Below are 23,299 nucleotides of genomic sequence, written 5' to 3'. Positions count from 1 at the left end.
AGGTGAGCATGTTGTTCATCTTTTTATTGACTGTTCATTTGCAAATCAATTCTGGGGTGCAATGGGGATTGATCATCATATTGTTGGTACGGATTTCATTTCGGAATGGGTGGAACGATTTTTAAATGAACGAAGCCTTAAGGAATGTTATCTATTGTGTATGGGTGTATGGGAGATTTGGTGTCAACGGAACTTATGTTATTGGGAAGGAAATTTCTCCCCCCCGTTTATTGCTTCTCGACTGTGTAAAGATTGCCTCACAAGCTTTAATCAAGCGAGAATGGTCCCTCCTAGGTCTGCAGTTCCGCCTGGACAGATTGGCTGGTCTGCACCACCGGCTAGCTTTGGTAAGCTGAATATTGATGTTGCTGTCAGACAGAATCAATTAATCTTTGGTATTGGTGGTGTTCTCCGGGATGAGATGGGTAGGTTTATCGCTGCGTATGCTGTGCCTATATCTGGTATTTTTCCTGCTCGAATTGCGGAGGCTATGGGGCTGCTGTATGCCTTGCGTCTTATTCGGGAGAAGGGCTGGACAAGGCTGGAAGTGGAGATGGATGCGGAGGAAGTTGTTTTAGCGGTACAAGCAGGAAATCTTGATTCATCTGAGTTTGGAGTAATTGTTAGTTCGTGTCGGCGGTTGGTGCAAGAATTAGATCGCATTCATGTTATTTTTTCTAAAAGGTCGGCCAATCATGTTGCTCACTATTTAGCCAGTGATGCCTTGAATTTGGTCACGCCTTCATTTTGGCAAACTGAGCCTACTTCTATTAGTGCTCTTTTGTTAAAGGATGTAATGAGTCTTCAAAGTTAATATATTCATACAGCTTTTCTTCAAAAAAAAAAAATATTAATATCTAATTAATTATTTTTTCATCATTATTATTAATTGATTGTATTTTTGTTTATTTAATCAAAATGCCACTGTAAATACTCAAATAAAGAATAATATACTTGTTTAGGAGTTTTAATTTAGAAAATTAACGTTAAATTTTAAAAAATTAAATATGTATATGCACTAAAGCGAAACAAATTATACTGGAGAGAAAAAAAAAATTTGCCCAGCCCTGACGGGCTGGATATTAGAAAATTACTCTAAACCATATGGCTAAAATTAGCCCCCCCAGACACGAAATCCTGGCTCCGCCACTGGGTCAATGTAATGTACCCTTTTCTGCTGCACCAATTTATGGATTGTGTAGAGTAAATTATGATATGTTCCGATGTCAATTAAGAAGGAAAAAAAAAAAAAAAATTTTTGATATTATTTCATATAATGCCTGTTAGATGATATGCCGGTGTACTCTACGGATATGTCTTAAATTCGATAAACCTCCACGAAGTTTATGATCAAAATAATCCTCAACTTCAATACTAACATCAATTAATTCTACAAGTACAAGCATATACGTTTTGAAGGAAAATTAGCATTTAAATTTTAACCTTATAAATTTAAAACCCAAGTTTAGGCAAAAGTTCATTTTGAACTAACTTGACCATATCTGTCAAGTCAAAAGATCATATCAAGTATCCTTAAAAAAATAATGAGGTAATTTTCTCCAATAAAATATTAAAATCTCCAAAAATTACAAGCATTGTTTTTTCTTACTAAAGTTCAATTCAATTTATTTAGTAAATCACTTAATTACTAATTAATAAATACATTTCACATATATTTCCATTAAAGCTTTTATTAAATAGAAACTCTAATCAATTTAAGCTGGAATATATAACCCCAAAAGCCAATTTATCATATTAAAAATCATCATAAAGCTACACTGCCTTCAAATTTATAGTAAGCTTAAGCTTTCCAAATGTAACATCATCATCCTATGGACAGAGATAATTTCACTACAAATTTGATTGATTTTTCTATGATATCCCAGACCAGGTTGAATGAACCAAACAATTGACACAATAGCATCTCAATTTGCACACAAATAGAGAGTTCAAGTAAATATTCAATATGCTACAATGTGATTGGTTGATATAGTATAGAATTTCCTAAATTGGCTATCCTAAGACACCACAAAAATAGAGAGAGTTCAAGTAAATATTCACTATGTTCATAGTTATAGTTACATAGTTATGAATCCTAAGTGATGTAAGATAGGGTTCCGATAGTAGTGCCGACATTAAAACTCACTAGACTGGACAGTGTTGAAGAAGAACTGAACCGAAAGATGAAAATTGTATTTAATTAATTCTATAAGGATCCTAATAACCCTACTAAGTTATACAGCCATGTTATTTTACCATTGATTATGTTCATTTGGTGTATGGGACTGCGCAGTATAACTCTGATATCATAGAGCTTGACAATTACATTAACCGTAGATTAGATAAGTCAATTTTAGTGTCTAAATAGCAAACAGACAAGAAATCATTCCAAGGGTTACCATCAAAATATCCAGTGAAATAACATGAATTTAACTGTAAATAAACCCTGCTTCTAACTTTGTCAACTCAAAAACAACTTACTTACAAAATTGATCCCAATTGACAGTAAACTGTTTCTAGGAAGGTGCACTGGCAGCTTCGTGCACCAGTTGGAGAGAAGAGCAGATGGACAACAAGCTTTGACAGCATGATATGCAACATTGTATGAGCTCTGGCCACCAGAAGGAGAGACATAGCAAAGAGAAAGGGAGTGAGCTGCAGATCAATTGTCGTTGATTTGACTTTCGATTCAGAAGAAAACAGAAAGGGTAAAAATGAACATTACATATGGGATATAAGACCAATTCCATGAAAATTCAGAAGCAATAAAGACTACATCAACAAGAGTATTGGAAATTATGTCAGTAATTCTAATTCTAATTCTTATTTAAATTTTAAAAGAATATTAATTGGAACCAAACACTGAAATGGTCCCTACAGTGGAGTGGATTGATCATTCTGTTACATAGGCCATTGCAATGTACCAAACATGGCCAGTATTTACAGACTTAAACATTATACAGTTGAGGCTACATTTCTATCAGCCTCCTACCTAAGCCCAAACAACAAGAAAGCTTTGTAAGATACCAATACCTTGATACCTGTAGCAAACAGCTTTTAAGATAAGGAAGCATGTTCTGAATTTTCATGCCAATGTTTCATTCTCCTCTCTATTCACAGGAACCCAACCTTTTCCAGCAATTTGCTTCCTGGAACGTGAAATAAACCCAAGAACATAACCCATAAAAACCCCGAGCACCAGCACACTAGCAACCTTGACATAATTTGAGAATTTAGAATCGGGCACGACATCAATCCTAGATCTAGTAACATCACGAGCACCATGACTACCACTGTTAACTTCGCCTGATGCCAGAATTTCCACCATATCATGCACCTCTCCGTCATGGTTCCCAACATAAGAAAATGTCAGCTTCTTCTTTGTGGCAACCAATCTAGTGTATCCAAATTCACCGGTACGGTACATAGATCGCATTGGCTGTGGAAAGATAGGATCTGTTGGATGATCAGGTCTAGGTTCCCAGATAGGCTGCCAGTCTTGTCCTGCCATTCCAATCACAACATGGACTGGATATCCCCTCCAAGTGCTTCCACATGTAAAGTTACTCACCGGACAAAACCTCTCATATCTATGCACGTGACCCCACAGTGCAAGTGTTACATTGTTTTCCACAAACAAGGGTTCCAAGTGCTCAAGCATTCTCTGCCTCAAAGGTGCATCCCTGTTTTCATTGCTTGTAGTATACATTGGTCTGTGACCTTGAACAACCACAAAAGGGGTCTTGGTCTGATTAACTGATTCCAGATCATGCTTTATAAAGTTATATTGCCCACTCCCAGGAAGAAAATTGGTCTCTGTTGATATGTAAAGAAAATGAACGGAACCAACATCAAATGAGTAATAAAGGTTTCGAGTGGCTGGAGCATGGCTTCCAGTTAGCTCTGAAGAGTTTCCAGGCATTTGAAACTTAAGGCTGTAAGGAACCCCACATTCCCCACCCCCATCAGTTCCATAAATTGAAGCCGACCATTCAGGTTTCCAAGGTTGTAAAGGCCAATCATACTCATGGTTACCAATGCAGACGTGATAAGGTAGTTTGGATGCAACGGGTTCAACTTGATTAAAAAAATGGTCCCATATCCATGAATACCCTCTTGCATAGCTAATATCTCCTATATGTGAAACGAAAGCAGGCTTGTTACCAATAGCTTCTATATCACGAAGGATCCATTTCATTGTTGCTATGCTTTCATCTTGTGTACGGATGAACGTTGCATACGGTGTTGCAGTTCCCATATCTCCAAACAGAAAGGCTATTGTTTCATCTGAGTCTCCATTCCGCGACACAAAGCTCCGAGTCGAGCTCCAACCTTTGGAATCAGTTCCAACCTGTTATGAGTGACAAAATTATTCTTATACTGCTGCAATAAAGTAAGCCACAGCCAACATCTAAAAGCTGATTTTCTTACTCTCTCATGTTATTGTGAACTAGAGAACAATCAGCTGAGTATATCAAAATGACCTACGAAAAGAATGCTTTCAAAACTCGAGGTTACCTTTAATTATTAAAACCATAGACAAACAGTTTGCAGAGGAATTACTCTAAAAACGAAACCATAATTCTAGAGTTCTCAACCCAACAAACAGCAGTTACTTTCAATCCCAGATTAATAAATTTGGAAATACAATAGATAAAAAGCAGTTCAGATAACTAATTCAAACAAATCATCAATAGAAAATATCAAATTTTACCCATAAAATAAAAATATAAGTTCAATTGAAAGCAAATTGGGCGTACCTGGTAATAGTATCTAACACCTTTCTTCAACATTGTCATGATCGCATTATGGATCCAACCAGGATCTCTCCAGCCAGTACTATCATTAGCCGGGGCATCACACATGTGCTCCCTCTCGTACCTCGCAACACGTGCCACTTGCGCGTGAGTCCACTCTCCATCAACCTCCCCCCATTTCACTTTCCTCTCATCCTGGTCTCCAGCAACAAACATCACCCTCATCTCATCTTCCGAGTCCGTAAACGCCAAATGGATCTGTTCCGGTCCATGACCCTCCTTGAATCCAACCTCCTCCGATTGCGCGAGCAAATGAGCCGTCCCTGGAAGTGGATTATGATCGTGATCATGGCGTTTAGGGTTGATCTCAGATTCCTTCCAGCGGAAGATCCTGAATGAGTAATTGGAGCGGAGATTGACAACGGGTAGTGAAATGGAGCCCGACCCGGATTCCCAATCGGACGAAGATGAAAGAAATTTGTAGCCAATGAAATGATCGTGATGTGAGTCAGGCGGAGAATAGAGGCCGAGCCAATCTAGCTTGGAGGGAGAATCGACATTGGACCAGGTAATGGTGATGGCGTCGCCGGATTTGTTAAGGGTTGTAGGGGTGACAGAGATGTGGACTTTGGATAGAGAAGGTGTAAAGAGAAGCGAGAAGAAGAAGAAGAAGTGGAATAGGAGAAGGAGAAAAAAGGGGTTTTCCATGGTGAAAGAGGAAGAAGTTTTTTCCGATGAAATGGTAGGAAGATGAAGAAGACGGAGGATGAGAGTATGATCATTAGTAATTCCATGGACCCCACTGCGTTTACCTGCAGCTTATTACGAATATTCTGCAGTATAATTAGTTCAAAAATCTTTGTCTCCTTCCAACATTTTATTCATTTTATATTTTTATTTTATTAAACATTAGTAATAATTAATTATTAAACGAAATTATGAAAAAAAAAACTTGTGCGATACCGATTAATGTTAAGCTTCCGTGGTAAATTACCTCAAATCGTGGTTTAAGTTAGATTTCAATTTCTACCATATATAAAAAGTTTAATTGGAAAAATATTCATTTAAAAGATATTTTACAAGTCTCAAATCAAGAAATTGTATAAATTATATAAAAAAATTATACAATAGTCTATTTAGCATTATTTTTCATTTTGAATGATAAAAATTGTTTTTCTAAAGGAAAAAAACTTAAGTTCAATTTTTTTTTTCTTTTATAGTAAATTTCATAGAAAATTAGCACCGATATAAATAATTAAAAAATTACAATCCAAAAAATATATATAAAAAAAGTATATAAGAAGAGTTTGAATCTGCATCATTAATATCATATATTGTGATAAATAGTGTTCAAAATTGTTTTTGGTACAACGACGGGAAACAAACTACACCCAAATCAATTTTAGAATTTTTTTCTTCAGGAATGACTTCACAATCTTTCACTAGGTCAGATCCATGTGATGGTAGACAAAACTTTTCTGTTAATTTTTTTTTATAGAAAAAATGTAATTGTTTCATTTATATAAAAACAATAGTACATCTTTACATAAGTAATTGAATAATTATCATCCAGAAGTACATTAGAAAAGTTTGAATTTGCAGTTTTGATATTATCGTGAAAGAGCAATGATAGACAATGTTTGAAACTGCTTTTGGCACACGATGGGAAATAAATTCTACCCATAATCGACTGCACAATGTTTTTTTTATAAATGACTTCATAATCTTTGAATGAGTCAGATCAATGTGATGGTAGACAAAATTCTTCTATTTTTTCATGAAGAAAAATATGATAACACCATATAGGGAGATAAACGACAACAACTCATATACGAAGAAAGACCACGACCACTTATGTAGGGAGAAATACAAGAAAAAAGAAAAAATTTCAAATAAAAGAGAAAACTATCAAACCTACAATAGCAATAGATTGATTAAAAAAATTATTAAATAAAGAAAAAACCAAAACAATGTAAAAAATAAACTTATCTTCCAACTAAAAATCGGAAGAAAACTTCAAAATCTATATGAAGTTTCCAATTTCCAATCAACAACAGGCAGGTCTATAGGACATACATGGACACATACTTCACAAGCAATGCATTTATCAAATTCAAAATGGAGATTCGTCACTACAAAAAGGATGATGGAAATCCCACCATTAACTATTTCATTTATGATCCTATAATCGAGGTTACATAGATTCGTTTTATGCAATAGCTTTTATTAGGGGTATAAGAAAATTATCTCAGTTTATTTATTTTGTTGATAAACGAATAATTGATGGAATTATCAATGGAGACGAAGGGATGAGGTTTCTCTCGCTTTTGACATAGTGGCCCTCGGCCGGAGGCCCGCACGACGAGCTATTAGCTTAGTGGTAGAGCGCGCCCCTAATAATTGGATCGTTGTGCCTAGGGGTTCTTTTTTACCCAGAGGTTTTTAGCTACCTAGGGGTTTTGCTCACCATTCCAATATATATATGAAATAATATAAAATAGTTGTTGTTATGGATGTTGACATGATCACCCACGAGATTAGATCACATGACATGATCCGAACATCGAAATAGATCTGAAGATCAAGCAAAAACGGAGGCTTGATAGCGCAACGCCTAGTGATAGAGTTTCTTAATGACGAAATGTATATATTATGAGTGCGGACTCTATATCTATGGATGTGATCTTTATAAATTGCTCTTAACTCTCCTAGACGCTACGACTACTTAGGGGCAAGTGTATCCCGTCGTATCAAGTAATAATCCGGTTAAGACCGGGTATCGAATCCACGGGATTTATAACTGCAAGTATTAGACGACTCGGTTTTATACGTTATCTAAGCGGTGAATACTTTGAGTTGGTGTGAGAAACAACTACAAACTACTCCTAAACTATTGGTGACACAGGTTTATGTAACGGAAAACTCCATGGAGTGATATGGGTGACGATAAGTTATAAATATAATATGCAATAACTCCGAATATATTCGGTTGATGATTTACTCTTGCAAAGACGACTACGTGTAGTTCGACCGATCCGTGAAGTACTTAGACTACGTGGTTCCTAGTCAAGGCGTGTCTAATGCTGGGGATCAGAAACTAGGGCCCGTAAGTTCCGTGGCTTGTCAATTCCTACGGTTTCCGGAGCGTCACTTCCGGTAAGGCAACACCTATGTGAATCCCTAAAGATAGCCCGAATGGCGTCGGAAATCGCGTTCCCCTACACAATAGTCAATTACGAGTATCAAAACAAGTAATAAACATCAACACGTATATAGAAACGGAAATTGCAAATCATATATTATAAATGTGGAAAGCATAAATGAAGAATACAACCAAGCCTAGTACATAGGAAGAGTGCAAGCTAATTAGCAAGCGAAGAGGGAAGAATCGGCCCTCGGAACTAGCCAACCGGACTCGAGACCGTCTCTTAGGACTTGGAGGTGGAACTCTCGAGCTTGGTGATGAATGATGGAGCGGAACGTTGATGGAACGCCGGAATAACCGAACAAGCTCTCGGGGTGGGAGAGTTTTTATTACATAAACTGAATCTAAAACCAAAACTATACAACAACTATCTAGAAGAAGCAAAATGTGACTATGTTCAAGGTTTCAAGAGATGTCTAATTGAGTGCTAGTCACTCTTATTTATACATCAAGCTAGGGGCAGAAATGTAACTTTACAAGGTGCAAGTATGGAGCAACATCATTGAGTGCAGAAATCCCATAATACGCCCCGCGTATGGTGAGGCACGCCCCGCGTATATGCCCATTCCGTTAGAAATCTCCTGCATGTGGACCAATTCTATGTCTTGTTGTCTCAAACACGCCCTGCGTAGCTGAAGTACGCCCCGCGTAAATGATTTTCTGAGATTTTATAGCTTGAATTGGAGCTTTTACGCCGTGCGTAGCTGAAGTACGCCCCGCGTAAAGGATGATACGCCCCGTGTAAAAGATGATATGCCCCGCGTATGGAGAGTTGACTCCGGGAGACAATGCAGTCTGACTTTCAGGATTAGGCTAATTATTTCTGACATGTGTCATACGCCCCGCGTATGGTGGCATACGTCCCGCATATGCTGAGTCAATTCCACATGGTGTCTGCGGATAAGGCAATTATTGCTGACACCATGTTTTACGCCCCGCGTAAAGGACAACACGCCCCGCGTATTTGAGTAGATTTTTGCTTCTTGCTCGTACCTGAAATACAAATCTTAAGAGCCGAGTTAGCTTGACGTTTTTATTTCCTAAACTAATCAAAAACACGGAAAATTAACTGAAGGTACGAAATTTATTCTTATTTCTTTATTTTATCAAAACGCTTTATTTTTGTAATTAAACTTATTTATTTCTTCTAAAATTAAACCGTAAATCACGCTAAAAGATAGGGACGAAACGCCCCTATCAAGGCTCATGTCCAATACGGTTCAAAATTTTAAAATTTGAATTTTACAAGAATAACACGTGACGGGACATCGGGCACATAACTCATCTCAAACTATAGGGCGGCATGGCCTTGAAGCAATAGAGTTGCTATTTCAAAGGTAACATATTGCCTTTTGGTAACAGTTGCTTATTCTTATTTTGAATTCGTACAAAATTTGGAAATTGAAAAATAAATTATTGCAACCCTAGAAAGTATATTTGAGACGATTTAAAACAGTTTTATATCACGAACACTCACTTTTGTTCAAACACTCACTTTTTTCTTTTATTAATATATTGCGGGTTTGACAGTTTTTTGGTCATGGATGCTCACCCCCGCCCAAGTTCTGTCTCGTCTCAATTTCTATCAAAAAAAATTAATTAAATTGTTTTCTAAGAATCGAAAAGCGTTTTGATTCAATTAACAAATTGTTTTAAACAAAATAAATTGATTTAGTAAAATTAAACCATTTAAATTAATCAAAACGGAAAAGTTTATTATTACAACCATTAAATGTTTTTATAGCAAACATCAGTAATAACGAGCTCGTTACCTAGAGCCGTCCCTATTATCATTTACACTGATTAATAAAAAAATATATATAATTTTTTAATTTCTCTAATATTTATTTTGTTTATTATTTTATTATTTACAATAATATTGATTGAATCACGAATGGTTGGTTGAACATTATTTTTCATTTTGAATGATAAAAAACCATAGGACCCATTATTAAACTTGAAAGTTATGAGTCCTTAAAAAGAAACTTCAAAGTTATTACGAAAATAAGAGACATACTGTAATAAATATGACATAAGTGGAAATAATTGACAAAAAGACACATAGTTGATTATGAGTTGCTTCCTTGTTCTTTTTTATGTAAATTTTGGTGTGATAAGTTGGATGGTTTTATTATGGGTTGATAAAGAAGACAAGAGAAGTATTAAAAGGGGCCTCCAGGATTCCCCATTGACGCCTCCAGGTATGTCAGAGATGAGAAAGGAAGTGTTCTTATTCTTCCCCCTGCCTGGCCTCCTACAGTTGAAACTTTCGGGCCCAGTCACACTCGCAATTGATACTGCCTCTGTTTTGCATGATATGAATAGTGAAATGAGAAAGAATAAATTTTTGCCCTCATATATTTCTGCAATCCTTTCATTGTAGAATTTGCTTCTTAAATCCATTGGAGGCTCTCCTGTATATTTGTTAATTGATTTAAAATGTGTTTGTACACGTTAACCACAACAGTTAATTATAATTTTACCAAACACTAATCCTCAATCCGTTAATAAAAAAATAGCAAATAAACACTAACAGATAAACTAAAGAGATCCTAGTTCAATCTCCGTATGTAGGGGCGTAGAGGGGGGGTCTAGGGCCCAAAGCCCTCCGGCCGCCGGAACCACCTTGACCTCAGGTAGTTTCGGTCCTCCTGTCTCAAAAAATTTTTTATCAAGGTGTTGAATTAAGTGTTATTAGATGGCCCATTAAGTGTTAGGCTTGTCCAAAATTCAAAATTTTAATATTTTGGGCCTGTTAGGTACTCTCTAAATCCAAATTTCTATTTTTTTTAGGCTTGTTAAGCCTATCTAAATTCAAATTTCTAATTTTTTTACCTGTTCGGTCATTCCTAAATCCAATTTTTTTACATGTTAGGAATCTTAAATAAAATCTAGTTTAATTTTGAAAAATTGTACATTAATACTTAAAAATTGGTTATTGACCACTCAAAATATAACACGTATACATACAAAAAAAAAAAAATTGAGCAAGTTTGATTTAGCAAATTTTTTTTTTTTACGAACGCACATGTAAAATCGCTTCCAACCGAGTAATCTTGTATTCGTCACTGTCTGTATGAGATGGTTGAGCTAGATCAACCTCATATCATAGTAGTAGAGTCGGCCACTCTCTTAGCATCACTTAGAAAGGCTAAACAGCTAGTCCCTAATTAATACAAAATGAAAATATTCCATATAATGGAGAATTAATTACAATAAAATTCAATTTGCAATAAATTAAAAAGATCAATTAGGTTAATTTATCATGTTTCGCAGAAGCGGATTATGGTAAGTGAAATCATAAATTTACTATAAATAATCCCAGCTAGTGATGATCCCTCATTAATCTTAGTTGTTGGTGGAAAAACACTCTCATCGGTAAACAACACAATGGTAGCCGATTGTCATCTAGCTTCTAGGTTTTCTAAGCGTGCTAACCCTAGAAGACGTGGCATGCATTCAGAAGAGACACATAGCATTTAAACAAATTATCATTCAGAAGCATACTTTTCAGTACTCAAAACTACTGAAAATGATTGAACATACCTATTGATTTTCTCAGAGCGCAAAATTGCTCTTATGCTAGAGGCTTGGTGAAGATATCAACAAGTTGTTCTTCAAATGGTACATAGATCAATTTGATTTCTCCTTAAAGGACATGATCTCTGATGAAGTGATGCCTTATGCTGACATGCTTCATCCTACTGTGCTGGATTGAATTTTTGGATAGATCAATAGCACTTTTATTGTCACACATGACGTCAATAGTCTTTGTTTTGAGTCCAAAATCTTCTAGTTGTTGCTTGATCCAGAAGACTTGAGAAACACAGCTTCCAGCAACAATGTACTCTACTTCTATGGTTGACAGGGCTACTGAGGATTGCTTCTTACTAAACCAAGATACCAAGCTGCTTCCGAGAAAGTGACATCCTCCGGCGGTACTTTTTTATTCAAGCTTGTCCCGTCCATAGTCAGCATCCATGTATCCAGAAGAGTAAACTCATAGGTATTAGGATACCAGAGGCATGCATTCACAGAACCTTGCAAATACCTAAGGATTCTTTTCATTACTATATAGTGAGATTCCTTAAGGTTAGACTGATACCTAGCATAGTAACATGATGAGAATTGTATATTTGGTCTACTTACAGTTAGATAGCGTAAGGAACCAATCATACCTCGATATAATTTGCTGTCTACTGACTTACCCCACTCATCAACTAAAAGTACGATGTCAGTACTCATAGGTGTTGAGATTGCCTTGCAATTCTCCATGTCATATTTCTTCAGTATTTCCTTAGAATATTTAGTCTGGCTAATGAAGATTCCATTTTTCCTAATTTAATTTGAAGTCCAAGAAAGAAGTTAAGTTCTTCCATCATGGACATTTCAAACTCTGTTTGCATTTGCTTGCTAAATTCTCTTGCTACGGGAGCAAAAGTTTCTCCATAGTCAATACCTTCTTGCTAACTGTATCCTTATTCAACTAGTCTGGCTTTGTTCCTTATCACATTTCCTTCTTCATCTAAATTGTTTCGGAAGACCCATCTGGTTCCAACGGTTTTCTTGTTCTTTGGAAGAGGGACTAAGTCTTATACGTCATTTCTTCTGAACTGATCTAGCTCTTCTTGCATAGTAATCATCCAGTATTCATCTCATTCAGCTTCTGGGAAGTTCTTTGGTTCTATACTAGACAGGAAGGCCACATTGTTCAGAAGCCTTAGCTGGCTTCTGGTTCTCACTCCGTTCTGGACAGCATCTAAGATATTTTCCATAGAGTGACCTCTGGGAACTCTTACTTCTCTAGAGAGAGGATTTTCTTCAGCTGTGGGTGTTTAAACAATCTCTGCATGAGCAATTTCATCAGTGAAAATAATTTTAGAATTAGTTTTACCTTCTGACGTTCCAGTGGAATGAGGCTCAGCAACTTGAGTGTTCTCAGTAGGTACTAAGGCTAGATCTTCATCATCTTTGTTGTTGCTAAGTTTACCTGCAGAGTCAGTCTCATCGAATTTCACATGTACTGATTCCTCAACTACATGGGTTCTTTTATTGAAAATTCTATAGCTTTTGTTGTTTGTTGAGTAGCTAAGAAAAATGGCATCATTAGCCTTTGAATCAAACTTTGCAAGATTGTCCTTAGTGTTTAAAATAAAGCATTTACAACCAAAAGCTCTGAAGTATCCTATCTTAAGCTTTCGCCCTTTCCATAGTTCATATGGAGTTTTATTCAGTATATGTCTAATTAAAGCCCTATTGAGAATATAAATGTTGTGTTAATAGTTTCTCCCCAAAAATACTTCGGAAGCTTGTTTTCGCTCTACATTGTCCTAGCCATTTCAACTAACGTTTTGTTCTTCCTTTCAACTACCCCATTATTTTGAGGAGTTCTAGGAGCAGATAAGTCATGGTCAATGCCTCTGGTATCACAGAATTTATCAAACATTTGTTTTTTGAATTCTCCACCATTATCACTTTTGATATGAAATATTTTTAAGTCCTTTTCATTCTCAATTCTTTTACAGAGGGTTAAGAATATCTCGAATGTTTCATCCTTGCTACTGAGCAAGATGACCCATGTATACCGAGAAAAATCATCCACTGTGAATCTTCTTCTGCCCAAGCTCAAAGGCTAAATAGGCCCAAAAAGATCTAAGTGTAGTAGTTCCAGAGGACGTTTGGTTGACACAAGATTTTTTACTTTTGAAGGATTTTCTAGTTTGCTTTCCAGCTTGACAAATATTGCACAATTGATTCTTTTCAAATTTTAGAGTTGGCAGTCCTTCAACTAATTGCTTTCTTGCTAATTTGGCCAGAATGTCCATGCTCACATGACCTGTGTCATAGCCAGGAATTTTCTTCCTTTGAGACAAGACAGATTTCTTTTGAAAACTTATTTTTTAAATTAAGCATGAAAACATTGTCTATCCTCGGAGCAGTAAGGATTATAGAATTAGTATTACCGTCTATGATCTGGATGTTTGAAATTAGGCTAAGGTATAGCAGCGGAAATATAAAAAATTTAACCTATTTCCATTTAACCACAAGATCCGTTAACCGTTATTTCATATAAAGAAGGATAAGAAGAAATACCTTTTAGAAGTTCTATCTACCGTTGCAAACGAAGTGCCCACAACTTCAAAAGAGATAGAAACTGTCTACCAATCTGCCCCTATCCGAAACAGACATTCCAGACCTCTGAACGACAATCCCTTCGGTGGAAATGTGGAAGAATATGTCTAGAAGCTCCTGTCCAAATATCGCGACGATCTGACGGTTCAATCTCCGGGAATCCGCGAAATCGTGAACTGACCTGATGTAGGAGTAGTAAAACGAATTTCTCCCTTTTGTTTGTTTTTCCTTCTTCGAGTTCCCAAACACGAAATAAAACACGGGAAGATTAATTTAGTATCAACCGTTGAATAGCAACCAAATTAGATTGCCTCTAATTAATCAACACAAGATCAAGGATAAAAGAAATAGATGAAAATCAATTGATCAAACGAAGCCGTAGAGAAATCTCGTCCTCGAACTAGGGGTGTCGAATTTTCTCTCTCTTGGACTAGGTGAATTTCGAAAATCACAAGTAGGGTATGGCTTGCTTGGATTTCAAAAATCTCAAGGGAAGGGGTATTTATAATCTCTTGTATCTAATCCCTAGTTAGATAGAATTAGGTTACTGAATAGGAATTCCATTCGGAATAGAATTCCTAATTATTATCTCACTATATATCTAATATATTAAGGATAATAATAATAACCTTATTGGATAATAATAGGAGTATATTAATCTTTGCATAACGGAATGATGTACAGAGTATGTGATTAGCAAGTCCGTAATCATTCCCCCAGAGCTATAAGAAGACAAGTTGATTCTGTCGTTAACCTTTCCGTATTAGTTACAGTATAATTCGATCCTTTATCAACTACATCCTTGAACTGAATCTTATGACTATGGGTGATGTCAAGTCACATATAGAGAGACGTTCATTTTACTTGTACAGGCCGAGTCAACTCAAAAAGATAGGTTAAGTGAAATCTGTATTTCTTACTCTTAAGCTATCACATTGCAAGGATTTAGAGTCGAGTCTTCCACAAGCGATCCATGGATGTATCTCCCATTTATCGGGAGTGATAAATGCTCAATCCAATATATAACGACTCCGCAATTACTTTCTGTGATACCCAACGTCTACTGTTCACACCCCAGAGTCATCTCTGTTAAGGATCGTGTTACACCAGAGTCAAAGCATCACATTCCGTAATCCAGAATACCAATTAATATTCCTTTGAGTCTGAGGATTAGTTATACCTATTAATACCAATGAGATGAACAGGTGACAAGGATGAATCTACCCATCCTGTTATCTCAAATCGGATCCCCAATCCTAATGAACAACGTTTCATCGGATCTATGTAACTGTCCAGATATCTGTATATATGAAGCTTGTGAGATCAGCTTTCTGTCGGACAGAAGACATTGTTACATACAAGTCTCAACAGTGATATGTCAATCCCAAACATATCACTTGACTTGGGGTGGTTTTAAGTTTATCAGTTTACTATAAAGTTTTGTCTCACTTCATGCTTGTATGAACACTTTATAATCACTTTAAATAAACTTACGGATTTCCTTTTATTAGACTTTATTTAGTGCTTAAAAGGGATTGCCTTTATATAGTTATAAAACATATATCTCATTAAACAAATGATATAAAGAACAATTCATTTACATTAAGTTTGTATCCTAGAACAATTGTCTATAGGACACTAACCCCCAACATACTCCCACTTGGACTAAAGCCAATTGTTTCTAAAACTTATCCCAGTAGAAGTTAAATGACGATCATGTATTCTCTGGGTTAAAGGCTTTGTCAACGGATCTGCAACGTTGTCCTCTGTAGGTACTCTTTCTATTCTCACATCTCCTCTAGCCACAATCTCTCTAATGATGTGGTATCGCTTAAGGTAATGCTTGGATGCATTATGAGACCGTGGTTCCTTTGCTTGCGCAATGGCTCCATTGTTATCACAGTACAGTGCAATGGGATTGACAATGTCAGGCACCACACCTAGTTCTGTAATGAACTTTCTAATCCAAACCGCTTCCTTTGCTGCTTCCGCAGCTGTGATATACTCTGACTCGGTCGTAGAGAAAGCTACGCTTCCCTGCTTGGAACTCTTCCAACTGACCGCGCCCCCATTCAAGATAAACAGGTATCCTGATTGGGATTTATAATCATTCTTATCTGTGAGATGACTTGCGTCTGAAAATCCTTCTATTTTCAGATCACCTTCTCCGTACACTAGGAACATATCTTTAGTTCTTCTCAAGTATTTAAGAATGTTCTTGATGGCAATCCAATGCTCGTCTCCCGAATTCCCTTGGTAACGAATCGTTACAGATAACGCGAACGCTACGTCAGGTCTAGTACATAGCATAGCATACATAATCGAACTGATTGCGCTGGCGTACGGGACTACAGCCATGCATCGTTTATCATCATCGGTTTTAGGATATTGATGATTGTTTAACTTTACTCCATGTAACATGGGTAAGTTACCTCGTTTCGATTCAAGCATGCTAAACCGATTTAGCACCTTTTCAATGTATGTAGCCTGTGAAAGACCAAGCAGTCTTCTCGATCTATCTCTATAGATCTTTATACCAAGTATATAAGCTGCTTCACCAAGGTCTTTCATTGAGAAGTTACCAGATAACCATACTTTCACTGACTGTAAGAAAGCAACGTCATTTCCCATTAATAATATATCGTCCACATATAGTATGAGAAATGCTATAGAGCTCCCACTTACTTTCTTGTAAATGCAAGCTTCTTCGCAATTTTGTTCAAAACCAAATTGTTTTATGGTTTCGTCAAAACGCTTATTCCAGCTTCTAGATGCTTGCTTGAGTCCATAAATGGATCTCTGAAGTTTGCAAACTTTATTTGCATCCTTTGATATGAAACCTTCAGGCTGCATCATATATACATCCTCAAGCAGGTTTCCGTTTAGGAAAGCTGTTTTCACATCCATTTGCCAAATCTCATAATCGTAGTGAGCGGCAATTGCAAGCATGATTCTGATTGATTTGGACATAGCCATAGGAGAGAAAGTTTCGTCATAATCAATTCCTTGCTTCTGACGATATCCTTTCGCTACTAACCTAGCTTTGTAGGTGCTAACCTTTCCATCCATGTCTGTCTTCTTTTTGAAGATCCACCTGCACCCAATGGGTATTATCCCTTCGGGTGGATCAACCAAAGTCCACACTTGGTTAGTATACATGGAATCCATTTCAGAATCCATGGCCTCAAGCCATGCTTTAGAATCTGGACTAGTAAGAGCCTCTTCGTAGTTTTCGGGTTCGTCGTCTAACACGGGAACCTCATTATCATCTCCCACTAGAAAACCATATCTAACTGGGAGTTCACGAACTCTTTGTGATCTACGAATAGGTGGCACTGGAGTCTCATCTAATGGGACTCCTTCGGGTACCTCAACCGCCTCTGTTGTTTCAGTCGGTGTTTCTTCTTCTTGAACTTCGTCAAGTTCAATCATTCTTCCCTTTTGTGTTTCTTCGAGAAACTCTTTCTCTAAGAAGGTTGCGTGCTTGGATACGATTACTTTCTGATCATCTGGATGATAGAATTAATATCCCATAGTTTCCTTAGGGTATCCAATGAAGAAACATTTATCAGATTTCGAATCTAGTTTGTCGGACGCAATGCGTTTGACAAAGGTTGAACAACCCCATATTCTCGTAAATGAAAACACGGGTTTCCTACCAACGAACAATTCATATGGTGTGGAACTAGCGGATTTAGTTGGTACTCGATTTAGGGTGAAGAGGGAAGTTCCTAAGGCATAGCCCCAGAACGTCTTTGGAAGTAAGGCCATGCTCATCATGGATCGTACCGTATCTAATAGGGTACGGTTTCTCCTCTCGGACACACCATTGTGTTGTGGTGTATAGGGAGGTGTCCATTATGAGCATATCCCACATTCAGTTAGATAATTCAGAAAATCATCTGAAAGATATTCGCCACCTCGATCAGATCGAAACGTCTTTATTTTCTTTCCTAATTGATTTTCTACTTCATTCTTGAAGCATTTGAATTTCTCAAAAGCTTCTGATTTGTGCTTCATCAAGTAGATGTAACCATATTGGGTATGGTCATCTATGAAGCTTATGAAGAATCTGAATCCTCCTCTTGCTTGGACTGACATAGGACCGCATACATCTGAATGAATGAGTCCTAGAGTGTCTGATACACGCCCACCTTTATTGCTAAAGGGTGTCTTTGTCATTTTACCTTTTAAACATGATTCGCATGTTTCCAATGATTCGGGATCGATTGGATCTATAAGCCCATCTGAATGTAGCTTTAGCATGCGTCTCTTGTTTATATGGCATAAACGACAATGCCACAAGTAAGTTGAATTATCTAGCTTATGTCTTTTGGTATCAATTGCAAAAACAGGAATTTTGACATCTAACACATAAATCCCATTTTGTGATATTCCTGAAAAATAAAAGATCGAATCTTTATAAAAATTGCAACTCTTGTCTTTTATTGAAATATGAAAAGCCGTCGTCAACAAGGCGGCTAATAGAAATAATATTTCTAGATATTCCTGGAATATCCTCAGGCTGCATCCGGTATCAAGTACCAAAAGATTCAGACTGTGAAATTTCAATATAAAACATACCAGATGTTGAAGTCCCAGCTTCTTCCCCTTTTGAGGAAGGCTAGGTACACCAACAGTTTCTTTTCCAATGCCCGTCTTTACCACAGAAGTGGCACTCTCCTTTGGGCTTCTTCACTTCCTTTCCCTTAGTTTTGTTGGGCACGGCTTTCTTACCTTTCTTGGGATAATTAGGATTGGGATAGCTCCCTTTCCTTTTCTTTGATCCCTCAATGACAAGAGCCGGTATGGCTTTGTCTTTCTTCATATTGAGCTCAACTGACTTGAGCATATTTGCAAGCTCTTCAATAGAGGTTTGCAAGTCATTCATCTGATAGTTCATAATGAACTGTGAATAACTTTCTGGGAGGGATTGAAGAATTAAGTCTATACTTAATTCGTTATCCATCGCAAATCCAATACTAGAAAGTTTGGTAATGTAGCCAATCATCTTGACACAATGTGTCATGACAGATGTGCCCTCTTGCATCCTACTACGATATAGCAACTTGGATATCTCGTAGCGTTCGCACCTGGTTTGTTTCCCAAACAATTCCTTTAGGTGCATGATGATGGAATAGGCATCCATTTCCTCATGTTGCCTTTGTAATTCCGGTGTCATCGATGCAAGTATGATGCAACCGGCATGATCATCATCAGCCTTATGCTTCTGGTAAGCATCAATTTCCTCAATGGGAGCATCATCAGCAGGGAGAGGGGGTATCGATGTATCAAGTACATACCCTATTTTATCGAACTTCAAAACAATTTTGAGGTTACGAAACCAGTCGGTGAAGTTTGAACCATTCAATTTGTTTTTGGTAATAATGTTTCGCAGATCGGTGTTAGTCATGATTATAAGAGTGGGTTTAATTTAAACCTGAGAGTGAGAAAGAGTAAACGTATGTCATTCATTTGCTTAAAGTATATCAATCTAAAATTATAGGCCTTTTAGTTTATTTTAGATTGCTCCCACTATTTTGCCAAATTAATAGCCCTTCATATTAATTCGAAGAATTTCACAAATCCTTTAGTGAGCTAGGATCCTAACTCCTGAGATTTCGCCTTGAGTTTACTCAACAAGCTAGTCTCATTCATTGGGTAGATTCATGTAATCAATCACATCTTTAATGTGATTCCTAGGTTATTGGGTTACTAACCACATTAGTAACTAATATGTTATTCATATTAATCCCAACCGTCTTGCCCATTAGTTTATGACAATATGAGTTTACTCATCCAATTATCATAATCTAATTTAAGTATTACCCCATATTCATGAAAAATGATTTTCGATAATTCAGGTGTTACCGAAAGGACCCCGAGCTTGAGTTTACTCAACAACCCAAAGGCCCTCAGCACTGCCGGCTGAATTATAATATTAGGGAGGGGCAACCGATTTTAATAACTTGTTTATTTACTTAACTTTTTAATGAGGGATTTTATTTTAGGTCTCATAATCTAACTTAGTCTTGATTTGCTTTAGCATACATCAGACACATACATTCACATACATTGGCGTTATGGACATATCATCTAAATTATTCCGTCGAGCCAGAGACGGAATAAAAGGGCAAACCTAAGGAAATACTAACTATTACATATTTCTCTTTAGGTCCTCCGTCTTCTCCATGACGCATTGAAATTACATATTAATTTATATACTACTAAAGAAAACTTCAATTGAGTTGAAGGGAATCAGATGAGAGGAGAAATTACAATAGATAGTAGAAAGGCAGGACTCGCAGACCCTATTTCAAAAATACCAAAAGACTAAAGAGGGTCCAAATATGTCCATAACTCCAAACATGCATAGACTCAATTAAATAAATTTAATTGGTTGATTACATAACTATCTTATGTAATATTTATGTTAATCACATTAACATATCAAATTAACTTTCATCCAATTTTACTTCTAATAGTTTCGTATCTTTTATATTAATCTTTAGATTAATATAACTATACAAAACTTTAATTATGCACGTCCCAATTATTTTGATTTTAATTCATTTAACATTTTGATTTACAAATTGGTAAAACAAACTTTTAAACAAATTTTCATTCAATAATCAAAACAGAAAACTATCAATTTCTGAAACATATATATTTAAATATAAAACGATTTTAAATATATATATATATATATATATATATCAGTTCTAAAACGGTTTTAAAACGATTTTCAGAAAATAGGAAAAACTACTATAGATTTCCGTTTTATCTTTAGAATTAATAAGACTGATTTTATCAATCTAACTATAAAACTAATAGATTTCGTTATCATGATTATCAACCAAAATAATTAGGAACATACGCATAATCTATTTTAATTAACAATTAATTAAAACTTATTTATCCTTAGAATTAATTAATCAAAACAATTTGTTAATTAATCCTAACTATAAATATTTATTCAATCCTATTGAAAAACTTCTAAATTTTCATATATGAAATAACGGATTTAACGATGGCTATGATACCACTGTTGGAAATTATGCTAAGGTATAGCAGCGGAAATATAAAAAATTTAACCTATTTCCATTTAACCACAAGATCCGTTAACCGTTATTTCATATAAAGAAGGATAAGAAGAAATACCTTTTAGAAGTTCTATCTACTGTTGCAAACGAAGTGCCCACAACTTCAAAAGAGATAGAAACTGTCTACCAATCTGCCCCTATCCGAAACAGACCTTCCAGACCTCCGAACGACAATCCCTTCGATGGAAACGTGGAAGAATATGTCTAGAAGCTCCTGTCCAAATATCGCGACGATCCGACGGTTCAATCTCCGGGAATCCGCGAAATCGTGAACTGACCTGATGTAGGAGTAGTAAAACGAATTTCTCCCTTTTGTTTGTTTTTCCTTATTCGAGTTCCCAAACACGAAATAAAACACGGGAAGATTAATTTAGTATCAACCGTTGAATAGCAACCAAAGTAGATTGCCTCTAATTAATCAACACAAGATCAAGGATAAAAGAAATAGATGAAAATCAATTGATCAAACGAAACCGTAGAGAAATCTCGTCCTCGAACTAGGGGTGTCGAATTTTCTCTCTCTTGGACTAGGTGAATTTCGAAAATCACAAGTAGGGTATGGCTTGCTTGGATTTCAAAAATCTCAAGGGAAGGGGTATTTATAATCTCTTGTATCTAATCCCTAGTTAGATAGAATTAGGTTACTGAATAGGAATTCCATTCGGAATAGAATTCCTAATTATTATCTCACTATATATCTAATATATTAAGGATAATAATAATAACCTTATTGGATAATAATAGGAGTATATTAATCTAATTAAAACTCCTAACTTAATTATCTCTTAATTAATTTAATTCATATTCCTAATCTAATTAGGATTAACAAAATCAAATTAATTATTCATGTATATCACTACATGAATTTCGACCCCCTTATGTCCATGGGCCTTATTGGGCTCAATTGGGCTTCTATCAATTAATTAACATCTATATCTCTTTTAGGTTCCAAGTCTTATGTGTGATCCATTAGGTTCTTATTGCTTCTAGCCGTATGCAACGTTATTAAATTAATTTTCAAAGAATTATATTTAATCTTTGCATAACGGAATGATGTACAGAGTATGTGATTAGCAAGTCCGTAATCATTCCCCCAGAGCTATAAGAAGACAGGTTGATTCTGTCGTTAACTTTTCCGTATTAGTTACAGTATAATTCGATCCTTTATCAACTACATCCTTGAACTGAATCTTATGACTATGGGTGATGTCAAGTCACATATAGCGAGACGTTCGTTTTACTTGTACAGGCCGAGTCAACTCAAAAAGATAGGTTAAGTGAAATCTGTATTTCTTACTCTTAAGCTATCACCTTGCAAGGATTTAGAGTCGAGTCTTCCACAAGCGATCCATGGATGTATCTCCCATTTATCAAGAGTGATAAATGCTCAATCCAATATATAACGACTCCGCAATTACTTCCTGTGATACCCAACGTCTACTGTTCACACCCCAGAGTCATCTCTGTTAAGGATCGTGTTACACCAGAGTCAAAGCATCACATTCCGTAATCCAGAATACCAATTAATATTCCTTTGAGTCTGAGGATTAGTTATACCTATTAATACCAATGAGATGAACAGGTGACAAGGATGAATCTACCCATCCTGTTATCTCAAATCAGATCCCCAATCCTAATGAACAACGTTTCATCGGATCTATGTAACTGTCCAGATATCTGTATATATGAAGCTTGTGAGATCAGCTTTCTGTCGGACATAAGACATTGTTACATACAAGTCTCAACAGTGATATGTCAATCCCAAACATATCACTTGACTTGGGGTGGTTTTAAGTTTATCAGTTTACTATAAAGTTTTGTCTCACTTCATGCTTGTATGAACACTTTATAATCACTTTAAATAAACTTACGAATTTTCTTTTATTAAACTTTATTTAGTGCTTAAAAGGGATTGCCTTTATATAGTTATAAAACATATATCTCATTAAACAAATGATATAAAGAACAATTCATTTACATTAAGTTTGTATCCTAGAACAATTGTCTATAGGACACTAAACCCCAACACTGGAATCCAGAGGCATCGAAGGTAACCCTTCTGACTTTGTCACAGAGCTGAGCCACGCTTAGTAGGTTGAACT

General features: G+C 36.2%; 1 protein-coding gene across 4 annotated transcripts; it reads right to left on the bottom strand.

Moving 5' to 3' along the window:
* Positions 1–2,358: 2,358 nt before the first annotated feature.
* LOC136217810 (probable inactive purple acid phosphatase 2) lies at positions 2,359–5,524 on the bottom strand. 4 transcript variants are annotated; one of them, XR_010683545.1, is made up of 3 exons: positions 4,761–5,524; positions 3,034–4,351; positions 2,359–2,611 (listed from the first exon to the last, which is right to left on the bottom strand). XR_010683545.1 is itself a non-coding variant. In XM_066004472.1 (2 exons), the coding sequence occupies exons 1-2, from the start codon at positions 5,463–5,465 to the stop codon at positions 3,086–3,088; spliced, it is 1,971 nt and encodes a 656-aa protein (XP_065860544.1). In that variant the 5' UTR covers positions 5,466–5,523; the 3' UTR covers positions 2,697–3,085. The 4 variants fall into 4 exon arrangements, 1 of the variants encoding a protein (XP_065860544.1); XR_010683547.1 differs by lacking the exon at positions 2,359–2,611 and adding an exon at positions 2,637–2,655; XR_010683546.1 differs by lacking the exon at positions 2,359–2,611 and adding an exon at positions 2,664–2,681.
* Positions 5,525–23,299: the final 17,775 nt, after the last annotated feature.

The sequence above is a fragment of the Euphorbia lathyris genome, chromosome 2, assembly GCF_963576675.1.
Source record: "Euphorbia lathyris chromosome 2, ddEupLath1.1, whole genome shotgun sequence".
Classification (NCBI taxonomy): domain Eukaryota; kingdom Viridiplantae; phylum Streptophyta; class Magnoliopsida; order Malpighiales; family Euphorbiaceae; genus Euphorbia; species Euphorbia lathyris.
This window is presented reverse-complemented; position numbering and strand designations above follow the sequence as displayed.

Excerpts from the sequence above, each read along its gene's own strand:
- LOC136217810 (XM_066004472.1), bottom strand. The coding sequence starts at position 5,465 with ATGGAAAACCCCTTTTTTCTCCTTCTCCTATTCCACTTCTTCTTCTTC. Across the intron at positions 4,352-4,760 it reads GTGTTAGATACTATTACCAG|GTTGGAACTGATTCCAAAGG; the intron begins GTACGCCCAATT and ends CACTCATAACAG.